General features: G+C 46.8%; 1 protein-coding gene and 2 non-coding genes across 5 annotated transcripts; all 3 read right to left on the bottom strand.

Annotated features, from left to right (window-relative positions):
* Positions 1–123: 123 nt before the first annotated feature.
* On the bottom strand, positions 124–10,844 carry DKC1 (dyskerin pseudouridine synthase 1). 3 transcript variants are annotated; one of them, XM_074359879.1, is made up of 15 exons: positions 10,691–10,844; positions 9,890–9,957; positions 9,517–9,603; positions 8,127–8,218; positions 7,721–7,905; positions 7,070–7,134; positions 6,623–6,749; positions 6,265–6,395; positions 5,703–5,846; positions 3,882–4,002; positions 3,054–3,172; positions 2,303–2,406; positions 1,897–1,975; positions 1,318–1,446; positions 124–959 (listed from the first exon to the last, which is right to left on the bottom strand). In XM_074359879.1, exons 1-15 carry the CDS (start codon positions 10,704–10,706, stop codon positions 894–896), a joined length of 1,533 nt encoding a protein of 510 aa, XP_074215980.1. In that variant the 5' UTR covers positions 10,707–10,844; the 3' UTR covers positions 124–893. The 3 variants fall into 3 exon arrangements, with proteins under 3 accessions (XP_074215980.1, XP_074215981.1, XP_074215982.1); XM_074359880.1 differs by having other exon boundaries at positions 9,890–9,940; positions 10,691–10,786; XM_074359881.1 differs by lacking the exon at positions 9,890–9,957 and having other exon boundaries at positions 10,691–10,800.
* Positions 2,027–2,155, bottom strand: LOC123611885 (small nucleolar RNA SNORA56). The gene has a single exon (XR_006718969.1). It is a non-coding gene; the product is annotated as a small nucleolar RNA SNORA56 (small nucleolar RNA).
* Positions 6,038–6,169, bottom strand: LOC123611884 (small nucleolar RNA SNORA36 family). Its single transcript, XR_006718968.1, has one exon. It is a non-coding gene; the product is annotated as a small nucleolar RNA SNORA36 family (small nucleolar RNA).
* Positions 10,845–12,561: the final 1,717 nt, after the last annotated feature.

Below are 12,561 nucleotides of genomic sequence, written 5' to 3'. Positions count from 1 at the left end.
GACAGAATCAAAAGTAACCAAAGGAAAAACATCAACTCTAAACAGGACATAGAGTCCCCTGCATTTTTAATCAAAACATTTTTGTTCTACTAGGTTTGAGATAATCAGAAAATCCAACAGGAATACTTTAAAAACTTCATAAGTAAACTTTAATAAGTAAAAATTCCAACCTTCTCCCAGCAAGGAGTGATTGCCTCTTGAAAGTAAATGAGGGTTAGAAGGAAGAGAAGAGAGGAATGGTTTTTTGGCTTCTGTCACAAACATAAGTAGCCTGATGGAGTTAGGTGCAGGGGTTGGTACACACAAGCCTTGAAGAAGCGCACAAAAGACTGCAATAGCCAGAGACAGCAAAGAGCTTACAAGACAGACACCATGAGTCCTCAGCCAGGCCGGCATCTGGAAGGGAAATGCGGATTGACAAAACGTGACTCAGAGACTAGAATAGACCACTGTCCTCACAGGACACTGGGAAAAAAAGTTTATCCCTTCGATGGCAACACAGTTCAGTTTATTTTTACTTGCTCTAGACCATCTCATTGAGCAGACTTTTAAAAAACTTTTTAAGCGAGGGAAGGGGGGAAGCCAACTAGGAGAGGAGTCCGGTGTCAGAATGGCCACCAGGAAACAGCTGCGGACAGTCACTGGCACTGCTCGGTCTGCAGGGTAGGCCGCTCAACTCTCCCAAGCAGAGAAGTGGGTGGTGGCAGATCGGCCTCCTGCACCCCTATCCTTAAAACAGGACAAGGTGGACAACCACACCAGGTAACATCACCAAGGTCTCAGTAGGAGCTGAAACGTGCCGGAACTCTCCCCCCCCCTTTTCCAGGACCTAAGTTCCATTCCCTCAATTAATTTCTCCTCCCAGCTGGACACAGTGCTTAAAGTGGTCTCCACTACTCGGAAACCATTTCCACTTTTATTTTCTTCTTCTTTTTCTTCTTTTTGGTGGTGTCACTGTCCTGAGAGAAAGGAAGAAAGCATCCGTTAATCGCTGCCACTCTCCCAGAAGGAAATCAGGGAAGTCCACACCATCAGGTAAGCCTCCTGAGGCTCTCCAAGGGTATCCTGGGTTACACGAATTTTGAACTTAACACAGTCCTGAGTTTTTCAGTGACACCCCAGTGGTCTATTTTCAGAAACAGGAGTATTCAGATTCTGAAGTCACATATCGTCCCCACCCACCGACCACAGAATTCTGTGAGCAGTTACTATAAAGAGCTAGGGAGCCTCTGAATAACCAAGGCGGCACCACCGGGGATTGTCCTCCCCTCCGAGGACCAGGTGAGCCCCAGTATCCCCAGACGCAGCCATACACACCCCATCGCCTGGCTGGCCCGCGCTCTCCGGGGCCACTTTGGCCTTCTTGTCCTTCTTCTTCTTCTTCTCCTTCTTGACCAGCTGTGGAGCCACTGGAGAGGTATCGTCACTTTCACTCTCTCGCTTCCGCTAAGGTGGAGACAGTTGATCAAATGTTAAGTCTTAGGCAAGAAAGGATGAGAAAGGTTAGCTTCAGTAAGAGGTGGGGAGCCAGCAGCAAAGATCCCAATTGGATGCAACCAGACAAGGCCCTGTTTACCAAGGGTTCAAGCACAGCCCTGTCACCGAAGGCCAGCAAGCACGGGCTCGGCAGGGGCAGCACAGCAGCGGTGCGTCCTCCACCAGCCCAGCCTCGCTGGCACAGAAGGCTGGACCACACGCCCCCAGGGGTGCACCCACTAGTCCTCAAAGGCAGCAGGCCAGCCAGGAATTCACATCTGACTGGCCCAGGAGCAGCTCCTCTCAGGACACACAAGGTCTGAGGCAGAATGTCCGGCTGCCCGCACAGTCGCCAAGATGAGCTGAACAGAACCACGTCTCTGAGAGGACAGCCCAGACCAACCACGGCGTGCCGCTCACCTTCGAGGCTTTCACCGCTTCATCAGCCACCTGCGGGGCCTTCGCTGCTTTGGCCACCACCTCTCTCTTCACAGAATCGCTGAAAGAGGAGACAGAGCAATAGCCGAGGTCCACCAAATGGCTCCACTGGCGCTATCTGGCACGTCTAAAGCCACCATCAACGCGCTGACACTGGACAGAAGAACTCACCAGTCACTGTTGCAGACTGACTCCCTCTAGAGTCCCACGAGCCAGACTAGAAAGGGGTAACTGTCTGCGACGCAGTCGCACCCCCACCGGCAGTCCAGGCAAACACCTGCTGCTGCTGCTCTACACCCGCCAGGGCCTCTCGAGCCACCACATCTACCCCTCGGGCTCCTGAACCTGCCATCCTCAGCTGGGGTCAACATACCGCCTCCGCCCTCACCTGTAGTCTACATACTCCTGTGTCCAGGCGGCCGGTGTGCTATCCGTGGGCTTGCCATGCTTGTCCAGAAGGCCCTGCTTGATCATCAGCCTCTTCTGACTGGCCTGTTGAAAGTCAGGGTTTCCACATTACCAGTGTCAACACACAGGGCAGGTCCTGACTGCACACACGGCAGGTCCTGACTGCACACACGGCTCCTGACTGCGCAGAGCACTCAGAACTCACCCCCTCCAACAGGAGCGACCGTGGGACTTATCAAAGGTCGCAGAGCTTATTAATATTAGTGAGGGCCTCTGCAGGGTCATACTGTGGCACCCCACCCCACCCCACTCTGACCACAGGGCCTTTGCACATGCTATTCCAGCTGCCTGGGACTCTTCCCTCCCCTCTTCTCATCAACATTCACATTCTGTACTTCACACTTTAAGTGAAGATCCCTTACCACAACTCTGACCAGGCCAAAGCCCTCACTGTGCACTCTTTAAGATGCTAGGCACCTCCCTGTACCCCATGATTAAGCCCTCAACTGTGCTGAAATGCACCACTCCATTAGGTAATTTGAGTGATGCCCATCTGCCTCCTGCCATAGACTGAAATCTCTAAGGTCTGACACAAGCCCGTTTCTATCTACCATCAACTCCCCAGAGCCCAGCACAAGGCCAACGATGTGGCAGTGAAGACACACCAAGAGTGAGCATTTGACAAGGCAAAACAAAGTAGCACAGCAGGGCACAGGCCCAGTCCCACTTACTTTTGGACCTAAGCCCCACTTCCGAGGGTAAGTGTCTCTCTCCATGATCACTCTCTTGATCTTGGCCACTATACCGTGGTCACAGGTGGAAATCACTGCCGTGGTCATTAATGCAACAGCTGCAAGCGTTGTAAAGAGAGAAAATGATTTGAAGGGAAAATACTTGATAACTAATGAGACTGAATTCCACTGTCTTATGTAAGGGCTTAATTTCCAAAATATAGAAATAGCTCATACAGCTCAAAAACAAAACCCAATCAAAAAATGGGCAGAAGAGCTGAACAGACATTTCTCCACAGACATACAGACAGCCAACAGGCACATGAATGACGCTCAACATCACTAATTATTGAAAAAGTGCAAATCAAAACAAGGTCCTACTCTATGTATATATAATGTATAACTGAATCACTTTGCTGTACACAGAAACTAACATGACATTGTATATCAAGTATATGTCAATTAAAAAAAAATTTTAAACTCTAAGCTCTAAGCTCTACTGTTTGGAGATTTCCTTTGCTGAGGACTGTATATGGAGAAAATCCACCATTAGGGGAAGTAAGCCTGCAAAATCATGTTAATTTATCAAGTTTAAAAAAAAAATACTGGTACGCATCACCCTAACAAAAAGCACTGGTTTCTGGGCCCTCAGACATGCAGTCCCCCTTCACTGATGGTTTACTCCTCACTGGAGAGCCAAACTGCTGAAACCCTCCTCCTTGCCTGTGCCCTCTGCTATGACCACCCCCAGACGACCAGCGGTGGTGATTAGATCAACCCACCCAAGGGGCCAGGCCTTGGGGACCTCCTCTTAGTGAGCCCTCTTACCCATGCAAATTGCTTCCCCTTTGGTGGTGATGACCACAATCTCTTGATTGACTTCAATGCCATCCTCATATCGGAGAACACCCGGAAGCATGATCTTCGCCCCATAGCAGATTGCATTCACCTGCAGGGATGCAGCCTGTGAGCCTCCTCGCTGCCCAGGTCGCTGCCCTCCATCCCACACCCACACCAGGACAGAGGAGAACAAGGGGGAGGGGGCCTGCAAGCACCCCCCTCCCTGACCTGTGATACAGGACTCACAGCTTCCATGGCCACTGGCCACAATCCAGTTTATGTAAGGCCTCACAGAAACATGCTGCCTCAGAAATGTAAGAAAGGGCTTTAAATGGCTACTCCTATGTCCATGGGACTTAAAGGTGCTTTTATTTTAAACCAAAATCCAGCCTTAGTTTTCTTGAATTGCTCTTCTCTATTCCTCATCATTAAGGGAAAAATTCTGACATAGCTGGGAGATCTATTAGATTTATTAGTTGTAATAGCTGGGAAATCTATTAGATTTATTAGTTGTAACAGGCTCCCAAAGTAACTCACAAACAAGACTGCCAAGGCCTGCAGAAGCAATCACACAAGTTTTGGCGCATAATTTCTAGAACAGGTACAAGTTAAGGCCAAGTCGCTTAAGTTCAGCAGCACTGAATGCATCCAGTCTGCCTTGCGCCATCCTCACTCACTCATCGTATTCCACCCTCCCTTGAAAACTGCAGACTGACCACAGCACAATGGTAGATCATTTATGTTGTTCTGTTTATGTAATTAAGTTTTTTCAATCTTTATAGGGGCATGTTTTAGTATACCTCTTTTTGTCTTTTATTACAAACTACAACATCTATACAGTTTAACTCACCAGACACCTATTAATTTGAAATCTGAATATGGATAATCAGCAAGCTCAAATTATTAAATATATACAGAAATTTGAATTTTTTAAAGTTAGAGAAAAATTGTACTGCTAGGTAATACTGAACAATAAATGATTATGCACTTGGCCATAAAGACAACCTTACTTATAAAAGGCCACATTCCCTGATCATAATATCATTAGAAATAAAAGAGCGATTTACACAATTCTGGACTACTTGGAAAGTACAAAACTCATCCTTGTATCGCTACTAAAGAGGAAACCCAAACCACGTAACTGCATATTTACTTTCATCATTAAGAGGATTAGTCTCTATAAAATTATTCAGTAAATTAAATACACTAAGAAAAAAGGCTCAATAAGTTCAGTGGTGTTTAGGTTTTACAGCCTCAAAGTAGCATTTATTTAAACAAAATAAAGCTTTTATTGAGATTCCTAAAGGAAAAGAAAAAAACCCGATCTCTGAAACTTTCTAGTCTTTTTATCCCCATCAGAACGACATCTATAGCAGTAATTTCGGTAAATCAAGGGTTCTGAGGCACATACGGAACTACCAGTTCACAGGAGGGCAATTGTTTTGTACCACTGCCAGTCTATTTCTTGAACTAAGTTACTTACCTTGGGAGAATCTTAAAGTAAATGTTTAATTATCTTGCTTTATTGAAATGGAATTAGACCTAGCATTAAACTTTATTATATTTCGTCTTGATTTAATAAAGTTAATCATAAACACTTCCATTAACAAAAAAATTTAAAAAAGAATCCAGTGTCCAATCTACGAGACTGAAAAAAAAAAAAAAAAAAACCCAAAGGAAAATAATAATTACAAGTTCAAAAAGCCGTATTTCACCTCTTTAAAGAGAATGAAGTTTTCAGAACAGGCACCACATCTCATTTTTGAAGTCACATTTTGTCTAACCATGGACTCAAACCCCGGAACTTACGGCGCTGTCCTTCATAACTAGTCGTTTATGAGATGTCAGCAGTTTTTCCAATGGGTACACAACTCGTCGCAGGTAGCTCTCATCCTTGTGGTTGTCATACAGCCACTGGGCATCAAGCACGTCATGCATCGTCACCATGTGGTCCTGAAAAGCAGCCATGTATGAAAATTACTGAAGTGTCACTGTATGTCCAATAGCCAAATGGACCTCAAGCTTCCAAATGCTGATTTAGTATTTGTCTTGTCTGCTAGTCCAAGCTCATCAATCTTCAGTGTCTAGATTCACCCCTATTCTGGATATCTTAAACTGCTGCCACATTAAATCTAAGCAGGCATCTCTGTAGGCTAGGAGGTAAATGAACACAGTAATGCTTTGCACTCAATCATCAACCGTAGCCTGTTTCAATGTCCCAAAGTTTAATTAACAGAACAGGGAAGCTGCCCTGAACTGAACTCAACACCTTGGAAATTGCCTTTTCTAGGATGTGAAGCAGGAAGAGTTCAACCAAGGGCTGGAAAATACAAGTACCAGCTCTCAAACTTCTAGCCCCACAATGATGTACCTTTTCACTCATGACTCCAGAACGAACCCTCCGAAGTTCCTGCATCTGGCCGCCAACTCCCAGTAACAACCCAAGGTGCACACACAACGTCCGAATGTAAGTGCCGGCCTCACAACTCACCCAGAAGATTCCTAAGACACATACGCAAAAGTAGCACATATTTTCCTAAGTAAATATGTCACTGGTTGAGAAGCCCAGTTATTCTCCATTTGCACCAGTGAAACCAGAGACAAGACACAGGCCATGATTACAGCATATACTAAGGCATCTCCTTTTAACAGAATACAGTTGTCAAGAATGCACTCCTGCCCACGTGTGCTCTATGTCAATTCAGTTCCTCCCAGGCCCAGTGACCCACCTAATCTCCTTTCAGGGTCATACTCAATCATTTTGCTCTCGTAGATAGTCCGCACTCGTAGTTGCCTCTTGACTGCAGCAATAAGTGGGGGGCGCTGGAATAAGGCACCTGTCAGGGTTTCTAGGCCCTGAGAATAAGCACAAACCAAAGCACTCTCACTACATGGGCTCTCACGTAAGATCAAGAGGGCGCGTGCAGGGAGTTTAAGGACACAACTGAAACACAAAAGGTCTCTTCCAATCACTTAGGATCTAAAAGGCCCTTTCAATTGTTGATTCTTCAACTACAGAGACCCTTTCCTCAGAAGGGACGTGATCGGAAGTGCCTCTGCCACCTGCAGTCACCCGTCCAGGCTGGCTAGAGCAGCCCATTGAAAAGGACACACAAGAGGCCATCCAGGAAAGCCGACCTGTCTCCAAATACCTAGGGACTTCCCTCCAGACTTACCCTAGAAAGTTGCGTCCCCCCTTCAATAGCATTGTGCAGCCGGACAATTCCCACATACTCTTTGCCTGTAAAGTGACAAGAGTAGTACAGGTGTGGCCACTGAGTTTTCTGTATTTTTTAACTGCTCTTATCACTCCCATTTTGAGCAGCCAGAAAAAGCAGGCAGTATGACCTCCTGTTTCTCTAAAATGTACATTAAGACAGATTTCATGGTGCAGATGTGGGAAAGGAATGAAGATAACTCTCTCACCGAGAGTTCAACTTCCATCATGCGGACAGGACAGTTGGGGTGCGCTACAGGGTCTGCCTGGAAATAACCTTGCAAGATCAAGCAGAATCTTCCAAGATGAGATGAGAGGGACAGGAACTTTGGGCAGAAGCAGAATGGATGTGGAAGAGCCTGGAGCGGTAAGCCTAGAGCGGGACTCAGTGCTAAAAATATGACTAGTACCTAGAACCCCAAGAAAGGCAGACCCACCAGGACCTGGCAGAAGACAGAAGGCACGCAGAAACCAAGAGTATCACTGCTTATGGGCTTTTAACTAACACAGAAATCATTTCCAAGAGCCCAAATAAATGCAGAAGGGAAAGGAAATGCAGAAAGCCTTCCAATCTCAAAGCAGCCACCTTTCCCCTCCCTCTTCCACATACCTGCACTCTGCTGTGATTTCACCAAGCGAGTGGCTCGTTCAATGCACACTATTAAACAACCAGTCACCTTGGGATCCAAGGTACCACTGTGGCCTGTCTTCTCTACCCGAAGAATTCGTCGGATCCAGGCTACCACCTCATGGGAAGAGGGGTTGGAGGGCTTGTCAAGATTAATAAAACCCGTCCTAGACATGGGAAAGAAATTACTGTGTCATCAGTTCTGGTCCTCTACTGAATACTAAACCTTAAGAGTGAAAAACAGCAAAAAGACTTCACCATGGGTACAGGTTATATGATATTCAGGGCAATGCTATTCTAAGATGCCACCACCTCCTTGAATAAACTGATCTCAAAGGGCCACTTTGTAAAGAGACGTTTGAACAGTGCTTCCTCCCAAAATACATACCTGATATAGTCTCCAATCTCCCTTTTCAGAGGATTTGATCCACAAGGAAGAGGCGTATAATGTGTTGTCCTTACATTTAGCTTATCGAAATTCTAGAAAGCAATGATACAACACAAAATAAACAAATCACTACCACTACCAACCATGATATGGTTACACTTGGGGTTCTTTTCTTAACTTGGATTTTGCTTCTATATGTTCAGTATCTGCTGCGACAGACTGTCAAGCCTCTTTACTGGGAATGCTACTCATATGAGTAAGAACCAATCTGATCACTCCTCTAGAAAGAGACTTTTGGGGTACTACAGAACAGAGTGGGCTTCACTGTGTGGGCTTAAGAATAAAACCTGTGCTAGTCTTCTCTCCAGGAACAAAAGGAACTAAACTGAGGAGGACCGGCCACCAGCTGGTTCCTACCCTAGTGCGCTCATCTCGCCCCTCTCACGCCTGCTCCTTTTCACTATCCTTTCCAAAGCTCAGCCACCAGTCAGAAAGTTCCCTTCAACTGAAGCCCATCTTCCCTATCACCCAGTTTCGCTTCATCTTGGTACTTAACACAACCAGCAACTTTTTAGAAACTGTCTGTATTTCCTGACCCTAGATTTGAAGTTCCATAACAGCAGGAACATTGCCTACCCAGTTCACTAGCAGATGAAAAGACAAGCAGATGCTACCTAATTGGCAGACATGTCTGGCCAAGCTGAAATTCAACTGGATTGAATTATACAAGCAAATCTCATTTCATCTCATATATATTGGTTTGTTCAAACACTGCCAAGGGGTCTTTCAGTAACTTCCCTCCTAATCTCATAGCTGGTGCCCACTATGTCACTCGTGAAACTTCTCATTCAGTTCGTTACTGAACTATCCCATTTAAAGGCCAACACAATACTCAGTAACTTCTAGAGAACTACATGCCAGACACTGTGGCCAAACACATTTCATAGATCACGACCTGCAGCTCCCAGGTTGCTTTCACTAAGAAAATACTATTTGCCAACAGCCTCAGAGAGATTAAATAGCGGACCTAAGGTCACATACTAGTCTGGCTTCAAAGTGTACGCTCTCAAGCAGGTCCCACTCCACAAACTGGTACAGGTCTGTATGGTGAAGCTAACTACAGAAACTGAATATTGTTTATAAATTTTGATAACAGTTTGAGGTTGCTACGACATTTTAATTGTATTCTACAACAGTGTTGGCTGTGTTGGAAATAAAGAACCCCCCCCAAACCTGGTTTTTCATGTCAGACACCTTGAGGAACACTGCTTTAGTTATCATTTAGCATTCCCTAAGTCCTAAGGATGTGCTCTTAACCAACTGCCTATCTAATATTCAGAAATAATGTAAAAGCCAGGCACTGACCTGATGCATAGTTTTAAACACATACCTTTAGTAGCAGAGGCCACTGAGATGTGTCCAACTGAGCAACTTTGGATTCAGGTTTGATAAGAAATTCTTCAGCATGTTGTATTTCCTGGCACACAACAGAAACACATGCTATTAGACCTCCCACCTGACTGTGAACAATTCCATTACTACCATAGACGTCTATGCCTTTTAAATAAAAAAGGAAGTCTTTGCCTTTTTACCAAGAGAAAAAAAAGAAATGAGTAACTCAGAAGGGTAAGTGAAGTTAGTTTCTACAAGACCACTCAATTCCAGCCCACTGCTTAAAAACTTTTAAAAACAGTTATTTTCTGTAGTCATCTAATTAACTTTTTTTTTCCCCTCAAAGCAAAGTAAAATATATTCCTACTCACTGCTACATCTTCTTCCGGCAATGATTTCCGCTCTTTTTTCTTCTTATGTTTCTTCGGCAAGATAAATACTTGAAAAACACACACACACACACACACACACACACACAGAAGTTGGGGAGTTTTTCCGGAAATACAGGCAATAAAGTTTACAGTAGAGAATAAAATTGGGGCAAGTAGAAAATGGATGTTTGGTCTAAGAATATGGGGAAAAGTAGGTGTGTTAAAGGCAAGTGCGTGGGCTGCACGGCTGGGTAGCCGACAGCAAGCAGTCGCACGTGTCAGCGGCTTCCATTCCGGTTCACCACGTGGCCGTGGCGGGGCTTAAACATGCCGAAGTGCTCGGCCGGCAGACCGGTAAGTTCCGTAAGTGACCCCGAGGGCTTGTGGCCCCTAAACTTTCTTTCGACTTAAGACCGTGCAGGTGCCGGCACCCGAGCACTGGGCCCTGGGCCCCTTTCCTTCCCCGCGCGTTCCTATCACCTTTTCTTCCCTTCACCGCGCGGCGCCGCCCGCGGCGTCCGAGCTGGCGGCGGCAGACGCCTTCCGACGGCGACCCGGGCCCTAAGGGGACTGTACCGTCGCGGGAGACCCGGGGCTCGCGACGTCACGTCACTGCGGGGGCCTCTGGTTCTTCTGCCCACACCCATGGGGCCAAGGCCAAGCGACAAGGTCGGCAGGAGGCCCGGAGGCTGCAGCTCGGGCCGCGACGTTGTCCCCCCAACCCCCCGGCTCTCCGAGCGGGCGGAGCTGGTTTCAGCCCAGAGCACTCAACCCGGCCACCCGCCAGGGAACGACTCTTACCTTCCTCATCCGCCATGTTGCCCAGCGGAGCGTGCAAACCGCGTGGGCCACCGCCGAAGGAACGACGGTAGACTCCCGCCGCCGTCAGGCCTTGCCGCTAGGGCCCGCCCACCTGCGCGCCGCCCCGTACGTGTCGCGCCGTGGGGCGGGGCAGAGCCCGCAGCGCGCGCGGGACGCCGGCACCATCTCATTGGCGGGCTGGCCCCGTTGGTGGCGCGTCTGCGCATGCGCCTTGAGCCTCGCCCCGCCCTCATTGGCTCGGTCTGAGGGCGCCTGCGCAGCCCGCCTCCGCCGCCCGTAACCTGTGGGCGTGACAACAGTTCCCGTCTCTTCGCTGGGTTTAACCCCGGCGTGGGTACCTCGTAAGCCCGCTGAGCGCTCCTTACTTTTGCTCACCAACCGTTTAAGGTTGGTGTTGGATCAGTCCTATTGGAAAAATGACGTTTTACCCACAGAGAGCTTGAAAGTCCTTTGCTATTTTTTAAAAATTCACATCCAGCTAGAACCGCACTGGCCAATAGGAATAGAGTGCGAGCCACTTGTGGCGTTTTAAATTCCAGCAGCCACTTGGACAAACGTGAAACTGATTCTAATACCAAACTTTAACCCAGCCATCATTTCAACATATAAGCAATACACATCATTATAAATGAGATGATTTTTTTTTTTTCTGTGCCAAGTCGTTCCGGTGTGTTTTTCACTTGCAGCACATCTCGATTTGAACTCCACAGCGCGGCTCCATGTAAATTGCTCAACAGTCACGACTCGCTACTGGCGAGATAATCAAAGTCCTCAGCATCTACCAATCCATGAGTAGTTCATTACTTCCCCCATTCTCTTATAATGCTTAATTGGTACATATTTGGATAATTCCAGTTGTCATGAATCGTTATCTTATGGACTTTATCTTTCTCCAACGCTCATCTGATCTGTTAGCAAAGCCTGTCACCTTTACCCTCAAGAGATCCAGAATCTGATGGTTTTTCACCACTCTCACTGCTCTTACTGTAGTTCACTCCACCATTATCCCTCTCCTAGATTTCTCCAGTCACCTCCTGCAGTTCCCCCTACTTCTGCTTTTTCCAACTATACTGTCTTCTCAACACAGCAGCTGGAAAGAGCCAAAAACTGTAAATCTGGCCATGTCCTTCCTCTGCTCAAAGCCTTTTAGTGGCTTCCCACCTGTAGTGGAATTACGAACAGTGATCCCCGTAATACATGTCATAACCGCTGGACCCTATGAATATGCACGTATTTTTTAAAAGGGTCTTTGTAGATGTAATAAAGTTAACAATCTAGACACGAGATCATCCTGGATTACTCAGGTGGGCCCCAAATCCAATGATAAGTGTCCTTAGAAGAGGAGGAAGAGGGCACAGAAAGAAGAGGAAAAGACCACTTAAAGACAGAGGCAGTGATCTGACTGATTTTAGCCTTTCAGCCTCTAGAACTGTGAGAGAATTAACTGTTGTTAAAAGCCACCCCGTTTGGAGTAAATACGAAAGTGCAATCTCCTTTCATTCACCCCTCTCCTGCCTCAGCCCTCATGGCCGTTGAAGACTACTCCACAGGCACACTCCCTCCTCTTGAGGCTTTTGCACCTTCTGTTCCCTCTGCCTTAAACGTGCCTTGTTCACTGTCTGTCTCTTCACAGGAATGTTAGCCTTATGAAGCCAGTAAAGTTTTTTAAATGAATCTGTGTCTCCTGAACCCAGAAACCCCTCAGACCCTCCTTTACCAGCAGAAGCAGTTCCTCCTCCCCATCTGCTGATGCTGACTCTGCCTTTCTTGGAGATTTTGTAATGACATCACCTGGTCAGTTACCAAGCAAGGACAGGCCAATTCTCCTTATGACCTACTCCTCCCATCCT

Source organism: Camelus bactrianus, chromosome X, assembly GCF_048773025.1.
Source record: "Camelus bactrianus isolate YW-2024 breed Bactrian camel chromosome X, ASM4877302v1, whole genome shotgun sequence".
NCBI classification, from domain to species: Eukaryota; Metazoa; Chordata; class Mammalia; order Artiodactyla; family Camelidae; genus Camelus; species Camelus bactrianus.
This window is presented reverse-complemented; position numbering and strand designations above follow the sequence as displayed.

Excerpts from the sequence above, each read along its gene's own strand:
- DKC1 (XM_074359879.1), bottom strand. Across the intron at positions 9,604-9,889 it reads TGCCGGAAGAAGATGTAGCA|GAAATACAACATGCTGAAGA; the intron begins GTGAGTAGGAAT and ends GTTGTGTGCCAG. Across the intron at positions 960-1,317 it reads CGGGCCAGCCAGGCGATGGG|GACAGTGACACCACCAAAAA; the intron begins GTGTGTATGGCT and ends CCTTTCTCTCAG.